General features: G+C 37.9%; 2 protein-coding genes across 7 annotated transcripts in view; both read right to left on the bottom strand.

Annotated features, from left to right (window-relative positions):
- The window catches only part of PPP1R3G (protein phosphatase 1 regulatory subunit 3G), a 1,059,979-nt gene that overhangs the window by 891,461 nt on the left and 140,899 nt on the right, over positions 1–27,619 (bottom strand). The window lies entirely within an intron of this gene.
- FARS2 (phenylalanyl-tRNA synthetase 2, mitochondrial) overlaps positions 1–27,619 on the bottom strand; it is a 258,123-nt gene that overhangs the window by 180,452 nt on the left and 50,052 nt on the right. For 4 of the 6 annotated variants that reach the window (XM_063298847.1, XM_063298853.1, XM_063298848.1 and 1 more), the window contains exons 2-5: positions 24,891–24,959; positions 18,558–19,193; positions 5,407–5,566; positions 385–516 (exon numbers count right to left, since the gene is read on the bottom strand). In XM_063298847.1, coding sequence (XP_063154917.1) covers positions 385–516; positions 5,407–5,566; positions 18,558–19,187 — 922 coding nt within the window. In that variant the 5' untranslated portion in view covers positions 19,188–19,193; positions 24,891–24,959. The remainder of the gene's footprint in view (positions 1–384; positions 517–5,406; positions 5,567–18,557; positions 19,194–24,890; positions 24,960–27,619) is intronic. The other 2 variants (XM_063298851.1, XM_063298852.1) reach the window with 1 other exon arrangement.

Below are 27,619 nucleotides of genomic sequence, written 5' to 3'. Positions count from 1 at the left end.
ATATAGTATGCTAGAATTCTGTGGTCTTCCCATAGCTATACAATTCTATTAGGATATACAAGTACATTCACACACTTCTGTGCAAACAAAGTAATCCATAAAAGTAATTCAGCCATAAAAGGAAAAAAATGCTTCCCACTACTAGTGAATAATTGGGCTTCGGTGTTAGTTTCTAATTTACCAGTTAATGTCGCAACCTCAGCATTCAGCATGCTATGTTTGTTCTCTGTCTCTAAGTTGTTAACAGACACAGTTACTAACAGAGATCTGTGGGTGTACATGAGTGTGCACTGCAAGCGAAGGCAGCGTGCTGGGCTGTGAAACTGATTGCACTGGAAGTCTTTGCCAATAGAGATGTCAATGAAGCAAAAGGAGTTTTCATACCTGAGTTAACCAGCTGCTGCTCCATGACCCCACAACCCAAGACCTCCATCCATTCTCCTTGAAAGTTGATCTCCATCTCAAAGGAAGGGTGAGTAAATGGAAAATAGCAGTCCACCCATCTAACCTTGAGTCCTGGAGTGGTTAAAATCAAAGATATAAGCCAAAAAAAGAAAAGATGGGGTTAAGTGATGTAACAACTTATGCCTTACAGTATACCCTAAGTAAAGTTTACCTTTCATTTAATGGCATCAATTACTGCAAACCATAAAAATAAATAGCAACATAATTAACAATACTTTTGTGTGTTAGGTAGTAAATCTTGGATCTCGTGGAAGAGGTGCGGGGTAGGAGAAACAGCCATATATTTTCTAATGGGAAAAATGCTTTATGCAATTCAAGCACCCTTTAAAAACAAATCAATCACTTGTGAAATTCCAGCAACCACCTGCCATGAACTAAGAACATGGGCAAAGCAGGTAATTTTGTTGTGGTCAGTAAACTGGAAATGATTAACATCTCCCCAGAGATATAGATGATATTATTATTATTATTATTATTTTACCATTCTGTTTTTTTTAATTATTACCTAAAATATCTCTTTTACCAAATAAATTTCTTTGTAGCCTGCTTTAAATTCCAAGCTATTCTTCCATAATTTGTGCCTCTGTATGAATATTTCATAGAGTAGTATAACAAATAAAAGTTATCTTTAAGCACTGATGTGTTTCTACTATATGGAAACACTGTATCTGTGACATGGTCCATTAACCACATGGCGCAGGGAACCTTCTATGTACAAAAAGAAAGGCTGGATAAATAGAGGGCCTGAAAAACAGAACAACTTATTCTTTCCCTTGTGCAGTAAGTGAAGCTGAGCGCCTCTCTTTCAAGTCCTGCTCTTTACTGAGATGAACAGTTCTGTTAAACCACAAGAGAAAAGCAGGAGACTAGATAACAAAATGGCAACAAGCCTTTAAAGCATGGGTTCCTAAACTTTCTGCCATCACACCTCCCTTTAGTGTAATCTATACACACCTCCCCTAAAAATCCAAACACAAAATGAACACAAATGAACATTGAAAACAATACATTGAAACTTTGGGAAAGGTGGATTTATTGTAACAACATATAACTAAAAGGTTCGTCACACCTCTCCTGGACTCTGTCTGCACCTCCCCAAGGGAGGGATACCTCACAGTTTGGGAAACCCTGCTTCAGCAGAGATTGTAATGCAAAGATTGTAATGCAGCATCTGGAAAGGATAGCACTCCCACACATACAACCCAAAGTATGGATCCAGTACGTGGATGACACTTTCGTCATAATAAAAAAGGAACAACTGGAGGAAACACATGAAACAATCAACAACATCTTCAATGGAATAAAATTCAAAAGGAAGAAGAAAACAACAACACACTACCTTTCTTGGACATCCTCATCAGTAGAGGAAATGATGGCAAGTTAGAAACACAAGTCTACAGGAAAGCTACCCACACCAACCAAGTGCTCCATTACCAAAGTAACAATCCAACCTCCCACAAGAGGAGCTGTGTAAGAACATTATTCAGAAAAGCACTCACGCACTGCAGCAACCCAGAACACCAGAAAAAAGAAAAAGATAATCTGTACAGCATCTTCCAGCAAAATGGATACCCCCTCAACTTTATCAAAAAGTGCCTCACCACCAAACCCACTATAACCCAACCAACAGAAGCTATGAAAAGGATAACCCTGCCATACATCAGAAACATCTCAGAATCCACCAACAGACTGTTACAACCACATGACATCACCATTGCATGTAAACCAACTAAAACTCTTCAAAACATCTTAAGTAACCCAAAAGACCCAGTAGCCCAAGAAGAAAAAACAGGAGTTCTTTACAACATACAGTGCAAGCCACTATGTAGGACAGACAGGCAGAAGACTAGCAGAGCGCATCCATGAACACCAACTGGCAGTCAGAAGACAGGATGAAAACTCCTTAATCTCACAACATATGGACAGACTTAACCAGACTTTCAACTGGGAAACTGTGAGCATCCTAAACCAAGCCAAATCCAAAAATGCCAGAGAATTCCTGGAAGCCTGGCATTCAGACAAAGCAGCCATCAACAGACACATAGAGGTAAACAACATTTACATACCATTCAAAAGAGACAACAGAAAAGCCAAAAAGACCAGAACACCTCCTCGCCGGCAATCAACACCCACATATGCAAAGATTAACACTAGGATTAACACCAGATGAACAATCAGCACAATACACCCTAATGAAGGAACTATTAACTCAGTCAATCAACCAAGCAGCAAACAACAGCCGAATCAAGGAACTCCCAAGGAGAGAACACCACCTCCACCAGCACAAGCTGGACAGTATATAAACAGAGAGCAAGGCCCACTCCCTTTTCACACAGAAGATGTTGCCTAGTCTGGCAATGAAACATCTGCAAGAAAACAAGGAGCACCAAGGACTCCACAGTTCAACCCTGAGCTACAAATATTCACTTTGATTGGTATCCTGCTTTAAAATCAAGTAAAATTCTATGCCTTCAAGTCACTACTGACTCCTGGAAAATGCCTGGACAAGTCTCTGCAGTTTTCTTGGCAATATTTTTGGAAGGGGTTTGCCATTGCCTTCTTTGTATGGCTGAAAGTGCGTGACTGGCCCAAGGTCACCCAGCTGGCTTCATGCATAAGACAGGACTAAAACTCATGGTCTCCCAGTTTCTAGCCTGGTGCTTTAACTTAAAGTCAAGTCAACCAGCAGAAATGGGCACTAAGCCAAAGGAAGAAAGGTGGAAGAAATGGATGTTCATGGTCATTTATGTGCATAAGGTCAGTTATCACAGGAGAATGAACATATTTGTCAGATATTTTAACCAAGGAAAATTAAAAGACATATCATAATAATTAATGGAACAACATAGGTATAAAGGCACATTAAGAGGATTTTCCCTAAGATGATGATGATGATGATGATGATCTTGACTCCTGATGACTACCTGGATGAGCAACATATTCAGCAGTAGTTTGCCATTGCCCTCTTTTTAGGGCTGAGAGAGTGTGACTGACCCAAAGTCGCTCAGCTGGCTTTGAGCATAAGGCAGAACTAGAACTCACAGTCTAATCCAATTCTTTTAACCACCTACATCAAACTGGCTGTATGAGTTATCCATAGTCTAGCCCTATACAACATCCTCTTTAACCATGTAGCCATTTCATTTCATTTCAAAATGGCATGCATAGCTTTCTTCGATTCTGACTTTATCTTAAGCCAAAAGATTGTGACTGGGTACAACGATATGTTTCATGCCCAAGTGGAGAATTCAAACCTAAGTCTCTGTTGCTCTGCCCAGCATATTAACTGTTATGCTACACATCCAGTTTATAATGGACCTGAAAACCCACTAGAAACCATAATGTTAGGCTTCATCTGAGAAGGTCAATTATTTAAAAGCACACTGAACTAATGGTAAATAAAGTACTGTAGCCAGCACTGCATTCACTATGTGGAATTGAAAACGATGATACCTTATCTTCATTCTTACAAAAATCTTGGCTTTTTGTATTGAGCTGAAAATATTGTTTTAAAATATAATTTGAACATAAGCTGAGAAGTAATCTAAAAATGGGTAATTCCATAATATGGAATCAAAGGAAAGATTTATCATCAATGCTCTATGTTCAGTCTGACATTTATTCTCAGTTTATGTAACATGAATAAAAAATAGATGTGACTGGAGTTGACTATGCAAAGAAACAACAAGTATGCATATACCCCAAACAAAAAAATTCTCAACAAGAAAAATAAAGAAGTTGTTAACACCTTACAGTTTGTGTAGGAGTTTAAATTAAAATGTTCTTTGCTAGATGTATGATAAAAATATACCCCAACAACTTCAAAGCTTGCTAACATCTTGCATGAATTCTAATGTTTATAGCATTTATTTATTTATATGCTATATTTTTAATTTTACTTTAAGAATAACTTCGCTGGGGCTTAAATTCATCATATTCAGCTTTCTAGTACATTTTCCCTACCCAGGTGCCCCCTCCAGATGTGAAGGACTGCAGCTCCGATAATTCCAAAATGATCCTTCTGAGCAGTGTTTCTCAATCTTGGCAACTTAAAGATGGGTAGACTTCAACTCCCAGAATTCCCCAGCCAGCAAAAATTCTGGGAGTTGAAGTCCACACATCTTCAAGCTGCCACGGTTGGGAAACACTGCTTCTGAGATTCAGAGATTCACTGCTCTTAATGTAGGTATCAGAGCACACTAGCTTTGATATTGTTATATTGTACTGCAACTTTGGTATACGTTATTAGTGTTTTTTTTTAATTTATGCTTCAGAATTTGAATATGTTTGCCCTCCACTGAGTTAATCTGCAACATAAAACAATACATCAAAAATATAACAATATGCACATTTATGCTTACTGGATCAAATAGTTATGGCCATAAATCCTCATGCATCAAAACAAGCATAATCTCTATTGAGCTTATGAAGCTGTGCTGTGTTGTGAGAAAGGTCTGCTGCTCATAGCTCTTCTTGTATACATATCTGGGCATAATGATATCATTCCAGGTAGTCCTCGTTTAGTGACAATTGGGGCGGCCAACTTGGTCGTTAAGCAAAGTGGTCACTAAGTGAAACTGCAACTGTGCTTACGATCTTATTTCAGCTTTCCTTTGCTTTACAAACCTGCAAAGGTTGTAAATGTGAGGAATGGTCATAAAATTACTTTCTCATCACCACTGTAACTGCAAATGGTCACTAAATGAGGCAGTGACTAAATGAGGACTATCTATATAATGTGGTACATAGCTGGGTGTGCCTGTTGCTATTATGTGTTAATTGACATTCTCCTTCCATGCACAGATAATGTGGGGGCATCACTAGTGTGTAAGTTTGAGGTAAGTGTTTTTAAAGATGCTAGGGCCGCTAGAGCGCATGACTCTGATAAGTACACTGCAGCCTTATCAGAGAGGCCATTTGATTGGTTTGTGAGGTACCTACCATCACCAAAGAGATGAGCCACAAGTTTCGTGAGTGTCATTTTCAAATTATATTCCACAAGCTTTGCTGCTTCCATGGTATGCATCTCTTGCTTATGTGGTGTACGGTGTCCTTGTTCAAACAAGCAACAATTTTCTCCATCACTGACATTGCTGAACAACTGTTTATTAAATAAAATACAGGTATGAGCAATTAGCACTGTCTGAATGTTCAAAGCATTTCACATACATGCTCATAATAATCCTTATAAGTAAGTTCTATGAAGGAGGTTTCCATTTTTGTTTTAGATATATTAAATATGTTAGTTGAATTCCAGTAACATTTTAGAAAGTTTCTTTTTTAGAAACCAAGTCAATACTTTTGCAATCTGCAGAAACTGATCTAACGATCCATGTTGGTTTCAGACCATTTAAGCAAGTATATTTCTAAGTTGAGTTTTTAATTAGAGATTTCCAGCTCACAGTTTACACACTTAGCAACAGGCTTTCATCAACAATATCACAGCTGCAATGGTATGAGGGAATGACCTTGGGAGTCAGGGAGAAGAGATGCTGCCTAGGGAACGGTCAGATAAAAGGCAACTTAGCCCGCAGCAGGAAGGTGGGCAGGCCAAGTGGCTCAGAAGAGACCCTCCCTAGTTTCTTGGACTGTAAAGAGGACAGGGGAGAAATGTACTTTCAGATTTGTAAGATTCTGCTAATGTAACCTTACAATAAAGTAGAATTAGCTCATCTAGCCATGCTTCTTGTCTGGACTACTTCATAAGGCTGCAATAGCATTCCCCAATCAAGTGTTCTTCAGGTGTTTCAGATCAACACTCATAACTGTCCCACTGATATAGCCATATCACAAAATGAATTATAAGGATAGGAGTTCAACATATCTGGAAGACACCTGGCTGAAGAAGGCTGAGGTGACCAATTCTTTGAGCAGCTGAGAACATTAGGGTTATAGTATAGCATGAACAAATATTATGCTGAACTTCTACCAAAACTTAAATCAAGAATCTGGATCAAGGTTAGACATTGTCTATACCTTACTGTCAAAAAGCACTAGAGCTGCTGCTGCTTCCTTATCATTGTCACAAACATAGTCACCTGCATTTTCCTTCCATCCCAAAGGACTAAGCAAGCAGAAAATGGCAAGTGATGAGTATCACCAGCCAAAAACTATGCTGGTGAATAAGAGCTAGATCCTTTTAAAGCAATGTTTCTTAAACTTTTTGCTCTCAGGACCCCTTCCCACTTTAAAAAATTATGGAGGACATAATTAAAATCGATGCATTCATAGAATATTTTACTAAATAATGCAAAAATAACAATATTAAACCCATTAGATATAAAATATTTTTCATGAAAAAACCTATATTGTTTTAACAAATTAAAAAAATAATGAGAAGAGTGACAGTGTTTTAAATCTTTGCAAATATCTTCAATCTCTGGCAAATAATTTTGATTTTGTGGACCCCTGAGAGGGTCTTGGGGGACCTCCACAGGTCCTTGGACCACACTTTAAGCAACATTGTTTTAAAATATCTGGAATGTCTTTCTTCATATTTAACAAAAAGTGATAAACAAGTCTGAATTTATTTGGAGACTTCCTGCTTATTCAGTAAAGTGAGGTTCTGGACTTATGTCCCAAAGTAACACTGCTGATTTGTAACAGCCTCATAAGGTCACTTGTATTATATGGGTACAGAAGCAGCCTTCAAGTGAGAATGTTCCTAGTTGTCCTAACACAGCATTCTTCCATTTTTCCCATCTACATTCAATCTTTAATTACAGCTTTTTAATTAATTCCATATATGTTTTCCTGCTACTTCTCCTCCCAACCCTATATGGATGCTGCATATGCAGAAAGCAATCAGTTCTTTTTCATTGTGTACTCTGTGATTCAATCTTTAATTACAGCTTTTTAATTAATTCCATATATGTTTTCCTGCTATTTTTCCTCCCAACCCTATATGGATGCTGCATATGCAGAAAGCAATCAGTTCTTTTTCACTGTGTACTCTGTGATTCACACACATAAATAACTAGCAAGTTTCTTCCCTACAGGAGGGTCTGGTCATCATAAGGTGACCAAAGAGAGAACAGCATTCCACAGTTTGCAAGTCTTGGGGTAGAAGGATGAGCTCATGGACTCATCCATTGTAGGTCCACTAGGGGAATGCTCCAGAGGATAGCTGCCAAAGGTACTGCTGCTGTTGTAAAGATAGTAACCAGAAGCAATTTTAATGTTTATAAATAATTTGATATAATCACCAATTGGATACAATGATTTTTTTTTCTTTTCATACAATCATGTATATTTACTTTAGATAATGATAAGTAGCAGTGACATCAATATAAATATTACTGTTTACAGCTTTGTAGTGATTTACAATTACTTCTCAAGATGATACAACAATTTTAGTTTTATATAGTCAATTAATTATTTAATCAATGAAACAATGAAATAATGGATTCTTTTGAATGGCTTCCATTATTGACCTCTACTAACTCAACATACCTACATTTGCTGTTTTCTAATAATTGGGTGAGGGATCTAGCACATGTAATATGCCAATTTTCCGTTAAATGGGGAAGAATCCATAGTCTAAATCTACTCTGTCTGAATCTAATGCAGAACAGCCTCTAAACTGATGGATTAACAATGACAATAATGCAGAACTTGTACGTAAGCGAGAATATTTCCTGCCATTACAATCACTGTTTGACGCAAAAAAAACCTTGTAAGATCACACCCTGGCCCTTCACTGTCATTGAATGAGCAAGTACCCAAGCTGCTGTGTTAATAATAGAATACCCTCTGCTGCTTACAGTCAGGACTTTTAGTTAGGAAGAAAACAACACAAATTAGTCTGGACATGAAGCTACATCACCTTTCAATGTAATCACTGGATCTTTCAATCCACAGCCCACCAAATGCAGAAAGCTGAGATTGTTTATATTATATGAATTCAGTCAGCAAGCTCCAGTAGCTAAAAGGCTTTCAGAAAAGGACTGAATCCATTTTTTAAAAGGTGTTATCCGTTTTTTAAAAAAAATATTAACCCATAGTTAATATGTTAATAAAGTTTACTTCAGGTGTTCAGTATAATTTAGTTGATTACCTGTCAAGGCAATCTGATAAAACCCAGTTCTGGCTGATCTGTCATGCTTGAAACTCCTAATCTGACTGAGACAGCTGTCTCCAGCTCTACAAGATCCTACACTCCTATCTGCCTAAATTTATTAGAAATGTTTACTGTAGTCATCTAGCTGTACCTAAGAGTAGGGGCCTGGAAGCTGGTGGAATTGTCCTCACTCTCAGGCAGCTAAGTGTTTTACACTCTTGGAGTCTTCTTCCATTCTTTAAGATCAGAAGAAAAGGGATAGCAACACTAAGTATTTAAATTCTGTGTATATTGGCTTATCAATTGAAATGAAAATTTGTAGCTCAGGGTTGAACTGTGGAGTCCTTGGTGCTCTCTGAGTATTGTTGTTTTCTTGCAGATGTTTCATTGCCAGACTAGACAACATCTTCAGTGCAAAGAGGGAGTGGCCCTTGCTCTTAGTTTATACACTGTCCAGCTTGTGTTGGTGGAGGTGTTGTTCTCTCCTTGGGAGCTCCTTGATTGGGCTGTTGTTTGCTGCTTGGTTGATTGAGTTAATAGTTCTTTGATTAGGGTATATCGTGCTGTTTGATTGTTCATCTGGTGTTAATCCTAGTATTAATCTTTGCATATGTGGGTGTTGATTGCTAGCGAGGAGGTGTTCTGGTCTTTTTGGCTTTTCTGTTGTCTCTTTTGAATGGTATGTAAAAGTTGTTTACCTCTATGTGTCTGTTGATGGCTGCTTTGTCTGAGTGCCAGGCTTCCAGGAATACTCTGGCGTTTTTGGATTTGGCTTGGTTCAGGATGCTCACAGTTTCCCTGTTGAAAGTCTGGTTAAGTCTGTCCATGTTTTGTGAGATTAAGGAGTTTTCATCCTGTTTTCTGACTGCCAGTTGGTGTTCATGGATGTGCTCTGCTAGTCTTCTGCTTGTCTGTCCTACATAGTGGCTGTTATAGTCGTTGCACTGTATGTTGTAAAGAACTCCTGTTTTTTCTTCTTGGGCTACTGGGTCTTTTGGGTTACTTAAGATGTTTTGAAGAGTTTTAGTTGGTTTACATGCAACGATGATGTCATGCGGTTGTAACAGTCTGTTGGTGGTTCCATGGCAACTCCTAAATCTCACAACACACGGACAGACTTAACCAGACTTTCAACTGGGAAACTGTGAGCATCCTGAACCAAGCCAAATCCAAAAACACCAGAGTATTCCTGGAAGCCTGGCACTCAGACAAAGCAGCCATCAACAGACACATAGAGGTAAACAACATTTACATACCATTCAAAAGAGACAACAGAAAAGCCAAAAAGACCAGAACACCTCCTCGCCAGCAATCAACACCCACATATGCAAAGATTAACACTAGGATTAACACGTAGGATGAACAATTAAACAGCACAATATACCCTAGTCAAAGAACTATTAACTCAGTCAACCAACCAAGCAGCAAACAACAGCACAATCAAGGAACTCCCAAGGAAAGAACAACACCTCCACCAACACAAGCTGGACAGTATATAAACAGAGAGCAAGGCCCACTCCCTTTTCGCACTGGAGATGTTGCCTAGCCTGGCAATGAAACTTCTGCAAGAAAACAACAAGGCTCAGAGAGCACTAAGGACTTCACATATTGGTTTACCTCACAAGGAATTCAGGGATGAAAAAAAGAGAACCTCCTTTTTTCCATTACAGGTATCATCAGTATCAATACAATATTATCAATATTGAGATATATTAAATTGAAACTTTAACAACACAAAAATGAAAAAAACAATACTCTTATGAAATTAAAGTGCCCTCCACTTGTATTACTATGACTATCAGCTTTGGCTGTCTCTCAAACATACATCTGAGCTGCTAGGAGGTGAAATGCTGCCCAAATAATGTAAAAATTGGAAAAGAAGAAAGTAAACCTCAATCCAAGATTATAAGGAGGGCATTCATACAAAACAGGAGAATCCTTAAGTGGCCACTAGAGAATTAAACAGAATTACTTGTCTTTAGTAATCTCCTAGGCATATAATAGCCATGTGACAAACAGAATTTTGACATCTATGGGAATCATGAATAAACTCCAGGTCATGGTTCATTGTTCGTTATATTCAGATTGGCTAAACTACAGTTGCTGCAAACCATCACTTCCATTTAAAACTGGTTCAGAGCAGTTTCTGATTAAAGGAGAAGGGCTTGCTCAAAAGCTGAAGCCTGTTTGCAATGGCCAATCCACAAAGCAGTCATGCAATCTGATTCAGAAGAACATGCCAAGAAAAGTTTTATGGGTAAAATTACGTGCGCTTTCTCCCTCCCTCTCTCTTAACATACATATATAAGTACAAGCTCTATTTGGGTGAAGCAGGTAGCAAATATTTTCTGAGGCAACATCAGCATTTTGCTATTTCGATAATCGATAATAATAAGAGGGAAAAATGCATCTGGCTGAAAAAGGTGTCAAATTCCTATGATTTGCTACTTCCTTTATCTTAATTTTTTCTTAAAGGAATTCCATTTTCCTCCTTCCTATTCTACCTCTACTTACTCATCTCCATCTTTGAATTTCTGCCACTTTCTGTATTAATAGTGATTTTTGGATTAAAACTCAGTTCTGTCCCTTTGCAGCTTACAGTAATGGAAATAATAGGTTATCAATACATAACCTGGTCTATTAATTTTAAACTTATGTTAGCAGTAGCAAGTTATCAGAATAATTACCTCACAACCTCTTAGCTAAGCTTACCCAAAGATTAGAAAAGGTTGGTAGCGCCTGAAACATATGCTTCTACTTGTCTGCAATATTTATGTTTTCATTCCTGCTAACTGAATGCTATCACTCTTTGCATTTCCATTAGCTCCCTCTGGTGGAGAGAATCATGTGGGTTAAATTTAATATGAGATGGAGGGGATTAGGTATACTTCCAAGTTATGTTTTAAAAAGTCATGTGATGAATTCAGACACATACAGTAACTCAATTGCTTAAAAGTCAGCCATTTAAACTTTAACTTCCACAATGGCTAGTCCACTTATTTTGGAAGAAAGACAACTGATTTAAAGCAAATTACTGACAACACATCACAGCAGGTGGCAGCACTTAGCAGAACTTGGCATATCTTGAAAAAGCAAAACAGAGATGGAGATGTTAAGTACTTCGATGGGAGCCTACCAGGAAATCCCAGGGTAATAGGTTCTACCAGGAAGTTGAAAAACATCCTAGAAGAAAACATTTGTATACTTGCCAATAAAACTTCATGGACATCTCTATATAATCACCAGAAGTCAAGCTTGACTTGAGGGAGACTATTTTTACCTTACCTACAATACTCATTACTCTGTTGCAGCTTTGTCAGCTCCTTCAGTAGGAAATAAAAGCACTGAAGTTTACTATCTCTTGCAGCCTGAAACTTTCTCTACATTGGGTGGTATTTCATTACCTGATCAAATCCCAGATTATTATTGCATTTACTGTTGATTGGATTAGACACCTTACATGAAGACCTGGGTCTTCTGAGAAGACTATAATGATGGAAAGGTGCAAGGAAAGAAGAAAAGAGGACAGCCAACAGCAAAGTGGTTCGATTATAGTAGCAAAGGGTACACTGTTGGAAGACCTGAAGGACCATGTGGGGACAGATCATTCTGGAGAAGATTTATGTGGTTGCCAAGAGCTGATACTAACTTGATGTCATATCGTCATCATCATCATCACCATCATCATCATCAATCCATAGCTGTATTCTCCTAACTAAAAATGTCATGCTCCTTTTCACTTCCTAAAACAAAAGTACTTGAAGCTATTAGGTGGGAAGAGAGGGAAGCAATACAATTATTAATTTTCCAAAATATGGGAATATTTTCAAAGGAACATGAAATGTTAGATTACATGCTTTGCATATCTCCTATATTGCATATATACAGTATGCCATATGTAAAAAGATATATTGTATATATCTGTTTTCCAATAAGAAATTACACTGGAGAAGCACAAATTGCTGCATTATTAGGCCTAATATTTTGGGGGAAAACTAATTTATTTGCTTAATTAAGAAATCTGCACATGTTTAGAGGCATTCAACTTGAGATGAGAGAACGTTGGAGTAAAATTATATTACAAATAGAACAGAACAACAACAACAAGAGAAAAGCATATGGAGGAATACATTCTGCTCCTTTCCTCTAATGTAGGTGCGTTTTTTAGCTCTTCCCCCTCTCTTTAGTGATCTAATTTTGCACAAAGAAAACAGAGGTTATAGAAGCTCAAAGAAAAACAAAAAAACAGAGTGCTGTATTATACACTTTAGTATTATGCCAGAAGTGCTGGAGAGAAATAAATTTGGCAGCCAATACTGGATTTTTAATATCCTTCCTGTGCATTGAATGCTATGATTCTATTTCAATATGGAAATGTATGTTAGAGTTGATGCATTATATTGTTGCATATATCACATATTTACTCATGAAACAAAATGTGCCACACCTGTTCCAGAAGACATTTAACAATGTAAGACTACCATGCAGAACCAAGCCAAAGTTGTCTAGTTGTCTAGTTCAGGAAAATGCTGACTGGAAGCAAATGTGCAAGTTATGAGTTGAATATTCTGCCCATCTTCTCCATCTATTGAGAGATACTTTGCCTTAGGTACCAGTAGCAATGTAAAACCATCTTGACTAGTAGTCAGTAATAGCCTTTCACCCCATGAATTAAAGTTTGTGACTACCAACACATACTATCCTTGCATTCTGTAATTTAACTATCTAGTTCAGTTTAGTTTAGTTTAGTTTAGTTTAGTTTAGTTTAGTGAAGATGTTTAACTTTTCATCCATCCAGCATATTTAACTTCTTCATACATGCATAATTGCATTTACTTAAGTGGAATGTTCTGGCAGAAGATTCAAGAGAAATTTCTCTGAGGCAGGAATATCCAGTTCCCATTGATCCTATTTATTAATTCCCTCTAGAACAAAATAAAAAATGCCAGTTGTCCTTCAAATTAGAGTATCTAGCAACTATCCAAAATATTTGTTCTATTGAACATAACGCCTTACATGTGCATTTATAAATGACATGCTTAACTAGATCAAGGCTGTTGTAGAAACACCAAAATCTAACCAAGGGTTATATTTAACAACAAACTGACCGGGCCCTGTTTTTTTTGGTTTGGTTTGCTTGCTTGCTTGCTTTGAGCCTTCAAGTCAGTCTCAACTCCTGGCAACTGCCTGGACTAGTCCCTGCAGTTTTCTTGGCAAAATTTTCAGCAGTAGTTTGCCATTGCTTGCTTCCTAGGACTGAGAAAGAGTGACCAGCCCAAGGTCACCCAGCTGGCTTCACACCTAAAATTGGATTAGAATTCACAATCTCCCAGTTTCTAGCCTGGTGCCTTAACCATTACACCAAACTGGATCTCAAACACAAACACAATTTGGTATTAATAAAATATTTCTTTATTTGTCAATTTTGTAAGCCGCAGTAATTATATAAAATAGACTCTAATATTAACAACATAAGATTTAAAAAAGTAATGCATATCAAGAAGTATAAAAAAACTCATAAATAACAGTAATGACCTAACCTATCCAAATCAAAACTGCTCAACCTCTTTGCTAGGGCTATGTAATGCTTTTGATTTTAATTTGAAAAGGTGGTTTAGAACATGTGGCAGTGCCAACATAACACCTGTCTGTGACTCATTAAAGTAGCCACATCTGTTTCCTAGGTTTATTGGAAAAAATGCACTACAACAGAAAAAGAAGGCTGCAGGTGGTCATTTAAAAGTAAAAACTATACATTTTTGTCTTGCAAAACAGATGAGATAGGTTCCATCACCTGGGTTCTGGTCAGCAAAGAAAAGATTAACAACAACTATGAGGGATAAAAGCAAAACAAAAAATTAAAGAGTCTATCATTATCATGCAGAAATATTCCCACATTCATCCAGTTCTGGCTCTTTTTCTAGCCACCATGTGGTGAGAACATATGGCACATTGAGCTCCTTCAAAGAAAACTGAGATATGATCCAAATAAATACATTTCTTATCCTTTGAGAAACTGTCTATAATAAGGTTTAGTCCACCGAGGAAACCAAATCAGTGTCATCATAAACTTCGTGCAACCCCAGTAATACCATGGTCTTGAAATGTTGAATGGGTTCCCTCATTATACATCATACAATTTACTACATTGGAATTTTTTACCATATTAGCCTTGTTCTCACAACACACATAACCCAGTTAGCCACTGATCCAGTCAACTTTTCTTACTGGTGGTTATGACAGCACAAGATCATGCTAATAATCACCAATTCTGGAGTTACTGGAGCTTTACCCACTGGTGATAAGAAGTCCATGAGCCCATGCAACCCATTGGTCAGGAAAGCAGCAATGGATGTGAAAGAGAAAGGGGGGAGGGAAAAGAAAAAAAAACAGTAGCAGTCCAAGCATCAGTCCAGAGGAAGAGTTACAACCCCCTTCACTCCCCTTTCTCTTCAGATGATCTCTCTTCCTGCAATTACCAACCCTCTGATTCATGTCTCCAGTCCCCACCCAGCACCCTCTTTACCTTGATTGTCAGGTCAGCCTCCTGAAAAATGGCTTAGGAAGAAATAAAAGCACCCCCACCCCGTGCCTTGTTAGGAGAACAAAAGTGTTTAATGAAGGAAAAAAGCAACAACATAGAGAACAGCTGTTTGGTCTAGTGGTTAAGGTGCTGGGCTAGAAACCAGGAGACTGAGAGTTCTAGACACGCCTTAGGCATGAAAGCCGGCTGGGTGACCTTGGGCCAGTCACACACTCTCAGCCCAACTCACCTCACAGGGTTGTTGTTGTGGGGAAAAGAGGAGGAGGAAGGAGTATTAGGTATGTTTGCTGCCTTGAGTTATTTATAAAAATAATAAAGGCAGGATAGAAAATAAGTAACATAAATAAATAATATAACAAGGCCAACAGGCTTATGTCTGCAACAAACTGTAAACTGGCAATGCATGTTTAAAACTAATAATATCACATAATGGTAGCAATATATTGTTTCGTCTATAACTTTTAAAATTTGCTATACCCAAACTATTGGTTAAGTAAGTAAAGGAGGAAGCTTCCTGGAAAATGGCAGTGGCTACTCTCTTGTAGTATCCCTAATCTACAAGAGAGAATAGCCATGCAGATGCCATGCAGATTTCAAGTTAATGCCATTGACCATGAAGTGCATCATGATAATACACTAAAGACATGTCATGTCCATCTCTTGATAGATCAAGATCCAAAGCGGGTATGAGGACAATAGTTCATATCCAAACACTTCTGTGTACACATCAAAAATTTACTTTTCAATTCTAACTACAAGCCTCTAAGGCTAAGAAAGCCTTTCTAACTTCTAGAAATATTGCACATAAGGGTTATAATACAAAGAGCAGATGGAGAGTCCATATAGTAATCCTTTGTCAACAATAGTTGATCAAATGCTTTCAAGAAATCAAAAACAGGAATCAACTGCCCTCCTTCATTATTTCTCCCCAGGAAGGGGCTGGCTTTAGACACTTGATCAGTGGATAACAAAGATATTTTGCAAAGCTTTTTGGATAATGTTTTTAGTTTTGTTTTAAAGCTCTGTAATACTTTACCAAGTGGACTATATCACTTTGCATTTCTTGTCTTCAGAAGAAGAAAAATCACTCCACTCATTAGACAATGTGTTTCAAATCTCAAATAGTCAAGAGAGATAGTAGAGAGGCTTTAAATAAAATAAGGTTTGTACATTTTGAATGTTTCCAATACATTTTTGTAGCATGTTAAATCCCTCCATTTACTTTTCAAAACTCATACAGTAGCAATATAATTATATAAATTATGCAATCCTCTTTAAAAAACGCATTTGCCTGGCAAAGTACTTAACAAAATTGCCCCAGAATACATCAGATGTTAACATACAGCAATAATAACTCAATCTCTCTCTGGAGAAAAATTATCTAATGAATGAATTTGGAAATAAGACAAGATGAGAGACACTACGAACACTTCCTTGGCATAAACTATTAGGACAATATGATCCAGGAGTGCACATTTCATACAAATGTAGCTAATCAAGCCAGAATCAATATATGATTCTATTAAAGCAATTAATAATGACAAAAATATTTGTCCTCCTAGAAACAAACCATATTATAGGTACAGCCAGACAGCATAGTTTTCTGTGTGATAATTTTATCACAAGACAGGAGCTGGTTATCAGAGCAGTCATCCCAGTATATATCAAATACTGTACATTCCATGTTTTACAATGCTGAGAAGTTATTTCTCATATAGCATTTAAATACAGTATTAAGAAATAAATTAAATTTGGCCTAATTCTGGGATAGAAGACTTGTAGCCTTCCAAATATTGTTGACTCTTAGTTCCTCCTCATGGCTATTCTGGTTCAGATTGATAGGAGATGTAGCTTAGAAACATCTAAAGGATCACCAAAGATTATCCACTCCTGATTTAACACATATACTTTAAGTCTATAGCCTGCCTAAGATGGTAAACAAATTAGTATTCCGAGTATGTTAACAATAATGTCCTTTGCATTACTCAGGAGCCTTAAACACAAAGATGTTGGTGCCAGTGTTGAGATCTAAAGAACAACTTTAAGCCAAACTGCTTGGGCATGGCTCTGTAGGATTTCTGTTTCCCCATTAGGCCATGAATACAGGGCATAGGGTATAGAGGGTATGGAGTTAGCCTGGAACCAGGAGTAAAGTTTAAAGAGTAATCAGAGTAGGGGGCATATCAGAACCACCAGATGACCAGAAGCAGAAGACCCACAAAAGGGCAACAGATCTTGATGTTCAGACAAAGTTCTAAAGAAACGGGAAGCTCACTTACACTTCTTCCTGCTTGGACAGTATTTTAAACATCCCATCTTTTAAAGCTGTCTTCCTCAAAAAAAAGAGAGAGATTGCTGTGTGACAAAGAAGTTGCTGTTTTTCCCCCCTCCACTACTGGTCATGCAAATTTAATAAATTTCTCCCATCATTCTACTATTTACGCACCTACTCAATAGTGCTGGGGGAAAAAGAACAACTCCTTTGCCACATCGGGCAGCTAACTACAGCAGCTAACATCGATCATAAACAATACAAATATCAAAAATTTTTAAAAAACAGGCATTAATTCCTAAAATAATTGCAATCCCAGGAGTGTCTTCTACTTAACCTACCAAATTTCAGAGAAACAATTACAGAAAATCTGAAGCATGTTTGAGAAGGTAACAAATGAAAAAATGTAGAGTAAGTAGTGCAGTGAAGGTTGATTACAGTTAAAAAAAAACAAAAACCTTCAACCTATATAATATGTCTTACTTGTATCACTGACTATCATCTTTATATCCTCACTTCTCCCCTAGCAAAATACTAAGTGTGGTTCCAAGAAAATAAAAAGTTGCTCACTCATTTTATGTATTTACACATTATTACTACTCCTTCTGAAATCTTACATAGACAGATATATAATGCCAGAAGTCTTCCTTCCTTTCACGAATACAGTAATTACACATGACCTAATCCTACAGACTTTGAGAAAATTAAGGAAGAAAAGAATTTAACATTAAAAATATTATCTTTTGTAAGGAAAAATTCATACTTCTTCCTACCAAGGATATGTGCTATGTTCTTGATGTGATATATAGTGGCAGAAATGAGAATCTATAGTGGCAGGAATGAGAATATAAGATAACCTTTCCATATGAGATACATTATTTTTATCATTAAGAAGATTAATAATAAATTAGAGAATACATGTAACTCTAACTATACCAGCAACCCAACACAATTGTCTGCCAAAATTCTTGAGACTGCTTTAATTTTTAATACTTGAGAATCTATTCCAATCTATTGTGTCATAAGCCTAAAAATATATTCACATTACTATTCCTATCAAACTTCTAGTCAGCCATGCAGATATATTTGGACTACAAAACCCATACCCCAATCCCAGTATTAGTTGAGCAGGTAGAAATGATGGATTGTAAAACTGGAGAAGGCTTCTCTTTTAATTCAAGCTTATCTTAATGAAGAATCAGAAGAATCAGACTTACTTCATGGCTGGAGAAGAGTCGGACACCTTCCATTTGATGGAAGACTGGATAATGGGTGCTATCAACCTGATCACGACGATAAACATCTCCCACAACCAAAAATGCATCAAGTCCAGCATGCATCAGGTCCCACTGGTGGGCAGATGTGTGAGCTCTTAGCATGTGAGTATGATTCAAGTAGTAGTTATCCCCTTTCTTCCTGCTAGGATGGCCTTGTGGAATAAGCAGTCTATCGAAATTTTGTTCTACTGTGACCACTGGAGACATATCATCATACACTGAAAACAGTGGGGTCCGAGAACCTCTCAAGTACTGCTTGTAGAAGTGGTCTTTCACACGCTCCTTAATCAACCACAAAGGGTGATTTCTTTGGTTGTGCAAGTTTCTCCCCACCTTGGAGATAATTTTCTTGGTAACATTACTGTAGTTATCTGAGAGGTAAATCTGGCCAAGAAGTTCCACTGTATTTGCAGAGAGGGCTCTGGCAGCAAAATCTGAAGATATATTTTTGTAGCAGGCATGGCTAAAGCTGGCAGCTCTTTTTATCTGAAGTCCCCACGGTAAAGCCACTTTGATGCAATGGATCACTTGTATTACATTTCTGGATGCAGCCATTAGAGTGTCCTTCATGTGCTGCTGGTAGGGGAAAATCAAACACAGTCATTATTATTTCCTGCAACATAGAAAATGAAGATCTTCAGAAAAAAGGAGAAAAAAAGTATTTTCTATAAAATTCCTAATTGTTAGCCCATTCAGTCCCAAAGGAAAGTTTATAAAACAGTTCCACTATAATTTGTACCTTATCATAAAATTATTCATGCTTTGGGGATCCAGTATTTTTCCCCAGGTATACTACTGGCGATAGAGTAATGATTATCAACATAATTCTAGTCATGGTTGCTCAAAAGAAATTTCAGCAAACTTACTTCCAAACAATTGTGTTTACAATTGCGATCTAAACTGATGAACTGGAAATTCCTCTTTCAAGCTTTGCCTTTTATATCGTTTCTTTAGTGCCAGGGAGACTGTAGTGTTAATGTAATTCCATATGGTCCTTGGCACATCACATAATTTCATGTGGCCTTAAAAATATGACTAAATGCACTTGTGAACACCGAACAAGATCAATTCAACTCCAAAGAGGCATGTCTGGACATCTACTAAGACCCACACTCCTGCGAAGCTTCCTTGCCATTCTTTGGTGCCTCCTTGTCAAGTTTGCAAACAGTTATATTTTGGAATATACCATACTAAGATTTTTCTCAAGAAATTAAAGTTAGCAAAAATTGCATCAGCGAACTTACTATATTTCCTAAACTGATCTTGTCTACATGGACTACTTATATTAAAAAAAAAAAACCTTTGTATATTGACATTTTACACTCATACTCCTGAAAGATGGTTTTTTTTTCCTTTCTTGTCCAAAATGCTTAATAGACAAAACTGAAGTGCTAGGAAAAATGTTAGCAAAGCAAGTCTGCCTGTTTTTTGTGATTTGATCAACTTCTATCTGAGGAGAGAATTTCTACTAGTATAAAAATTGTTAAAAACAAAATAATAAACATATGATAAATGTACTAAAACTGGGCACTCAACAAGCTGCTTAGTAACTTAACTATATACTCTCTTTAGTGTAGAAATGTGTGTGGGTGTAATGCTGTAAATATAGTTAATGCTATATTAGATTGTCTAAGTCTGTATTCCACTAGCTAGTGCTCTCTAAATATATTCGGTTGCAAATTCCCACCATCCCAGGCAACACTAGTATTGTTATTTAAGAAATCCAGAGGATGCAACATTGAGGAAAACTGGTTTAAATACAGTCTGATTAAAATGAAATATAAATCAGGGCTATGTAACAAATGATTTATGAGTCATGTACAGCCCTCTAAGACCTGCCAAATTTCTGAAAATCTCAGCATCGTAAAAACTGACATTCTTAAGAAACCATAAATTTACGTTAACAATTATCATTGAATTATTTCTGGGAAAATAGACTGGTTTATTTTCCCAAAAGAGAATCTTCCAAAAGAGTCTTCATTACAATAGCACTAAGTTCTGTGCTACATTCTTAATATTTTAAATCATAAACTACACAGAAATTGGTACTCTTAGGAGATATAGTACACACATAAGAAAAGCCGAATAGGTTCATGCCAAAAGTCATACTGGATAGAAATCCTGGAATTTGTAGTAAAAACACATCTGGAGTTACCAGGATGGGAAGTCTGGTCTATCCACTCCAACATTCTCTTTCCATGGCTGCCAGTCAGATGGCTGTAAGAAGTTCCCATACCCACAAAAGAGCAGTTTCCCACTCCTATTCACCACAACTGTCTGGAGATACAGTATATCTAATCCATGAGATAATATATAGCAGTAACCACTGACAGCTTTTCCTCTCCATATTTGTTGAATCTTGCAATAAAGCCATCCTAGTTGGAAGACCACATAATGAGAAGACAGGACACCCTGGAGAAGGTGCTGATGCTAGGGAAAGTGGAAGGCAAAAGGAAGAGGGGCCAACCAAGGGCAAGATGGATGGATGATATTCTAGCAGTGACGGACTCATCCCTGGGGGAGCTGGGGGTGTTGATGACCGACAGGAAGCTCTGGCGTGGGCTGGTCCATGAAGTCACGAAGAGTCGGAAGCGACTGAACGAATAAACAACAAAGTTGGAAGACATGAGATTACTACATCTTGTGGTACATCATGTAAGAACTAGATCTGGCAAGGAGGAAGAGGCAGAAGAATTGAACATAGCTTCCACTATTAATAAGGCTTGCATCCTACCCTTGACAATTATTGGATTTCCTCTTAACAGTTTTTTTTTAGTTCTTGCAATAAACTCACTTATCAGGGAGCTGCATCCCTGAACACTACCTGAGCAGTTTCTACTTCTGCTCTTGGAAAGGAGAAGACTGCTACATCCTGTGTGAGTAAAAGACTTCTCCTATCCAGTACATTTTGCTTCCTGTGGCAGAACAGGGTTTATTTGGCCAGAACCACGACAATTTCTTCAAAATTTATAACATAGATGAATAAATATACTTTAAAATCTCATCCCCACCATGCCAAAATGGTAAACTTGGGTTCTTAAATAGAAATTATATTCTCCCTTAGAATTTATTTTCTTGGACGGGGGGCAGGGGGGGAGGGGAGGCAATAACATACATTAAATATTATCTCTCTCATATCTTCCTTTCTACTTTTTAAGCAACAGCCCAGTCCCTCAATGCTGTATGTTTTCCTTCTGTTCCATCATTATTTTGCTTGACATTTATACTGTAATATTTTGAAACAAGGCCAAGGAAGACAAACTTGCTTGATGGAAATGCATTGTAACTGAAAAGCTGAGATAAGGGGAAGCAAAGCAAGAAAACACACTCGCTGCTTCCATCTAAATTATGTAAAAGGACCAAAGTATGGAATTGATGATGGTCTGAGTGACAGGTAATACCGATCAATCCTGACAAAATAGATGGATCATCTGTCAAAGAAGACTGTGTTCACCCTTTTCTAGAATATCTCAATTCCTCCTAATAGATCAAGTCCATTTATAGAATGGCCCTAGATCTAGCTTTGTGCTGTGACTATGCTTTCTGAAGCATAGTCACAGCAGGACTTACACAGTTTATCTGAGGCTAATTAACTTGGCCAGACCTATTCTATTTGGTCACTTAATCCAGTGTTTGTCACTGCATACAGTCAATTTCCAAACCAATCGAACAGAATGTTTGTAGCTCAGGGTTGAACTGTGGAGTCTCTGAGCTGGTGCTCTCTGAGACTTTTTGTTTTCTTGCAGAGGGTTCATTGCCAGACTAGGCAACATCTTCAGTGCAAAGCGGGAGTGGGCCTTGCTCTCAGTTTATATACCGTGGCTTGCCCTGCTTGTGTTGGTGGGGGTGTTGTTCTCTCCTTGGGAGTTCCTTGATTGGGCTGTTGTTTGCTGCTTGGCTGACTGACTGAGTTAATAGTTCCTTGATTAGGGTATTGTGTACTGTTAGTTTGTCTGTCTGGTGTTAATCTTTGCATATCTGGGTGTTGATTGCTGGTCAATTGAATATTCTCTTCGATTGGTACCACTTACTTATCTATTTATTTATTTATTTTTATCCCACCTTTATTATTTTTATAAATAACTCAAGGTGGGGAACATAGCTAATACTCCTCCCTCCTCCTATTTTTCCCACAAGAACAACCCTGTGAGGTGAGTTGGGCTGCGAGAGGGTGACTGGCCCAAGGTCACCCAGCCAGCTTTCATGCCTAAGGCGGGTGTAGAACTCACAGTCTCTTGGTTTCTAGCCCAGCGCCTTAACCACTAGACCAAACTGCTTATGGTGTCAAATGCTCCAGAAAGCATGCAACCGGAAGAAATTTGCAGGTAGGCAACCTCCACCAAAGGACAGCTATTGTTTCTGCATGAATGTCTATGACAGCATGCCCTACCCTCCAGTGTTAAAAGATCTTGGTTTTGGTTTTTGCTTGTTTGAAGTCTGAACTGGTTTTAACTGCTGGGCTTTTTAAATTATTGTATCATGTTCCGATTTATTTTATTGTAAACCAGCATGAGAACTATTTTTAAAGTTCTGTTTTTTTAAAGTTTCAAAATGATCACTGCCTTAAAAAAAGTCAAGCCAAAATGGGTTTAAACTCTTGTCCTATGAAGAAAAAAATCTGTTTCTTTTATTTTAATAAATTTAGAATTTGGATCAAAGACTCCCTAATCATGAAAGATGAGGCTATCGTATAGTGCTCCAAATGACCATTAGCAGGCAGCAAAGGGTTATACCTATCTACAGATAAAACTCTCTAATGATCATCTAGCTTTTTGCAGCCCAGATACAAAAGCCCTAAGAAACGAGACAACCTGCTTTAAGGGTCAGAAATTATTTACTTATTGAAAGTGAAATAGATGGTGGGCAAAACAAAATTCCTTTCAATGGCAGGGTTGGAGGTAGTCTGCAGCCACTGAAGAGGAATTCTGCCAAAGGATTCAGTCATGCTAGCACACAACTGTACAGGCTTATATCGATCACATACTAAGGTCTATCTACCCATGGCTTTCCAATTAGAGGGCAGAGATAGGCCAGATCCTGCTTTACATCTACAGTTCTAAAATCTTTCTTTCCTCCCCAAAGGGACTGGAACCAGCAGTTAATTCCCACATTCATTTCAAAACAGAAAAAAAAATCCAAAAAAATAAGATCCATCAATCTGACAAACATCCTGCACTCACTAGCTTAAATTGCTCAGACTTTGGGAATGATGAGCATTCAGCCATTGCCTAGTTAAAACTGTATTCCACTCACAAAGATACACAGCTATTGGCTAGTAGTTCATGACCCTAAGGAGAATCCCAGCTGCAACTAGATCCTCGTAGACAAATGTAAACTTTGTGCAAGCTATGATTCAGATTTATAAAATTATGCAAATAAGTCATAATGCTCCAAGTCATTAAAATTTAATATCTGGAAATGAACAAATGATAACCCTTTTGATATAAGCTACATTTATGAAACCCAGAAAGCTACCTCTTTTTTCATGTGTTCAAGAAAATTAGGGTTTTTAAAATTTAAGTACAGTACTCATTACATTATATGCCCATTTCACTTGCAGTTCTGCTAAGCTTCTTTCCAGTTTGTTTGGAAAAAAATCTGCAAATCACACAAAATATGCCAAACTGATGTATTTACTTAATATCCCTAGGCACGAAGTAGGATAACATGGCTGTGAAGAATTTGGGAGGGGAGAAGAGTTGTCCATAAACTCAGTGCTAACAGCCCCATAAGAATGTTTACAGTACCAAGTTTGCCAAGCATACATAAGTTATGTGTTCTTGCAATTTCTTTAGTCAGTCAAAATTGCATACTAGTGTGCTGCCAGGCTAATATGTTACCAGCTTTGAAGCTGCAGCAAGTTATTCAGGTCAAAGCCATTGAGAGTACAAAGCATGTCGTAAACATTAAAAAAGGGAAATCAGGGATCAACCTTTTTTTCTGCTTTAATCTTTCTAAAAAAAGGTTTGCGTTTTTCATTCTCATTGCTAATTCTCATTTCTCATAATTATTGTTGTGACTTTCTGTGGAAATTCCCATGAATTGTAGGATGGGGAAAATATTCTGAATTTTCTAAACACCTGAGTTCCTTTAGTGACCACAATTTAATAGCAGGAAGTTTTCAATACTGAATAACGTAATAGAGTACCTCTTAATTAATGGAATTTAATTACTAGAATGCTATCCTACTGATATGAAAGACTTAGTTCTGCTTCTACTCTCTAGGATGTAAGTCACACTGAACTCATGTCAACTTGCGTAGATACACTTCACTTTGTTATTTTTTGGACATTTGCAAAGTGATCTTGGCCAAGCTGCTGTTTCTCGGCATCAGGTCCTCACCTGTAAAATGAAAACAATGCCTTAATTAATGCACTCTATGCAGCACCACATCTGAAAAGTGTTTAGGAATTCTGGCTGGTCCAGACTGCTGCAGCCAAACTGCTAACTGGGATCAATATGTGAGTATTGACTTGACAGTACGTTCATTACAACAGATTTACTGGTCACCAGTCTTATTTCTGGATGCAATTCTAGGTGTTATTTATGGCTTCTAAGTAATGCAAGGACTATTCTCCCTTATGAACTTGCCTAGCCTTAAGATTTTGAGCAAGATCCTTTTCCTGATCCTACTAGCAACATCATCGCATTTGGTGAAATGTGAGAGAATGCCTTCTCAGTTATGACCCTTTCAAAAAGAAATCAGTTTACCTCCCTCTATGGGTGGGCAAAGATGTTCTCAAGCATATATAGTCTGGTTTGGTTACTGAGATTGGTTTTAACTAAGTATGGTCTTTATTTTTAAAAAATGTGTTAAATTAATTTGTATAATTACAATTCTGATTTTACTTTGATTCATTTCATAGTTAACCACCTTAAACACTTTTGGAGGAGATAAAAGAAAGACCTCATTATGTTGATATTAAACATGCATATCTTGAACAGCTAAGTAGTACCGTGCTATAAAATAAGGATAGGTATGCCTGAGGCAAAGGATCGTTACCTTGTAGTGGTGCTGGAGCTTGAGCACCTCAATGACGCCATGAGCTAAACCGTGAAGGGCCACCCAAGATGGGAAGGTCATGACAGAGAGGTCAGACTAAATGTGATCCCTGGGGAAGGTAATGGCAACCCACCCCAGTATTCTTGCCATGAAAACTAAATGGATCAGTACAACCAGAGATATGTCGGTATACCATCAGAAGATGAGACTCCCAGGTCAGAAGATGGTCAAAATGCTACTGGGGAGGAACAGAGGATATGTTCATCTAGCCCCAGATGTGATGACGCAGCTAGCTCAAAGCCAAAAGGACGGCTAGCGGCCGACGGTGCTGGTGGTGAACGGCGAATCCGATGTTCTAAGGATCAACACACCATTGGAACCTGGAATGTAAGATCTATGAGCCAGGGCAAATTGGATGTGGTTATTGGTGAGATGTCAAGATTAAAGATAGACATTTTGGGCATCAGTGAACTGAAATGGACTGGAATGGGCCACTTCACATCAAATGACCACCAGATCTACTACTGTGGACAAGAGGACCACAGAAGAAATGGAGTAGCCTTCATAATTAATAGCCAAGTGGCTAAAGCAGTGCTTGGATACAATCCAACAAACGATAGAATGATCTCAATTCGAATTCAGGGCAAGCCATCTAACATCACAGTGATCGAAATATACGCCCCAACCACAGATGCTGAAGAAGCTGAAGTAGAGCAGTTCTATGAGGAACTGCAGCACCTACTGGACAACACGCCTAAAAGAGATGTTATTTTCATCACAGGAGACTGGAATGCTAAGGTGGGCAGTCAAATGACACCTGGAATTACAGGTAACCATGGCCTGGGAGAACAAAACGAAGCAGGACATAGGCTGATAGAATTTTGCCAAGACAACTCACTCTGCATAACAAATACTCTCTTCCAACAACCTAAGAGACGGCTTTATACATGGACTTCACCAGATGGACAACACTGAAATCAGATTGACTACATCCTTTGCAGCCAAAGGTGGTGGACATCTATACAGTCGGTAAAAACAAGACCTGGAGCTGACTGTAGTTCAAATCACAGACTTCTTATTGCACAATTTAGGATCAGACTAAAGAGATTAGGGAAGACCCACAGATCAGCTAGATATGAGCTCACTAATGAATACGCAGTGGAGGTGAAGAATAGATTTAAGGGACTGGATTTAGTAGATAGGGTCCCAGAAGAACTATGGACAGAAGTTCGCAACATTGTTCAAGAGGCAGCAACAAAATACATCCCAAAGAAAGAGAAAACCAAGAAGGCAAAATGGCTGTCTGCTGAGACACTAGAAGTAGCCCAAGAAAGAAGGAAAGCAAAAGGCAACAGGAATAGGGGGAGATATGCCCAATTAAATGCAAAATTCCAGAGGTTAGCCAGAAGAGATAAGGAATTATTTTTAAACAAGCAATGCATGGAAGTGGAAGAAGACAGTAGAATAGGAAGGACAAAAGACCTCTTCCAGAAAATTAGAAACTTTGGAGGTAAATTCCAGGCAAAAATGGGTATGATCAAAAACGAAGATGGCAAGGACCTAACAGAAGAAGAAGAGATCAAGAAAAGGTGGCAAGAATACACAGAAGACCTAATACCACGGATAGCTTTGACGGTGTGGTCAGTGAATTAGAGCCAGACATCCTGAAGAGTGAGGTTGAATGGGCCTTAAGAAGCATTGCTAATAACAAGGCAGCAGGAGACAACGGCATCCCAGCTGAACTGTTCAAAATCTTGCAAGATGATGCTGTCAGAGTAATGCATGCCATATGCCAGCAAATTTGGAAAACGCAAGAATGGCCATCAGATTGGAAAAAATAAACTTATATCCCCATACCAAAAGAGGGAAACACTAAAGAATGTTCAAACTATCGAACAGTGGCACTCATTTCACATGCCAGTGAGGTAATGCTCAAGATCCTGCAAGGTAGACTTCAGGAATTCATGGAGTGAGAATTGCCAGATGTACAAGCTGGGTT

Source organism: Candoia aspera, chromosome 3 (genome assembly GCF_035149785.1).
Source record: "Candoia aspera isolate rCanAsp1 chromosome 3, rCanAsp1.hap2, whole genome shotgun sequence".
In the NCBI taxonomy this organism is placed as follows: Eukaryota; Metazoa; Chordata; class Lepidosauria; order Squamata; family Boidae; genus Candoia; species Candoia aspera.
Note: the sequence above shows the minus strand (reverse complement) of the source record. Positions and strands in the feature narration are given on the sequence as shown.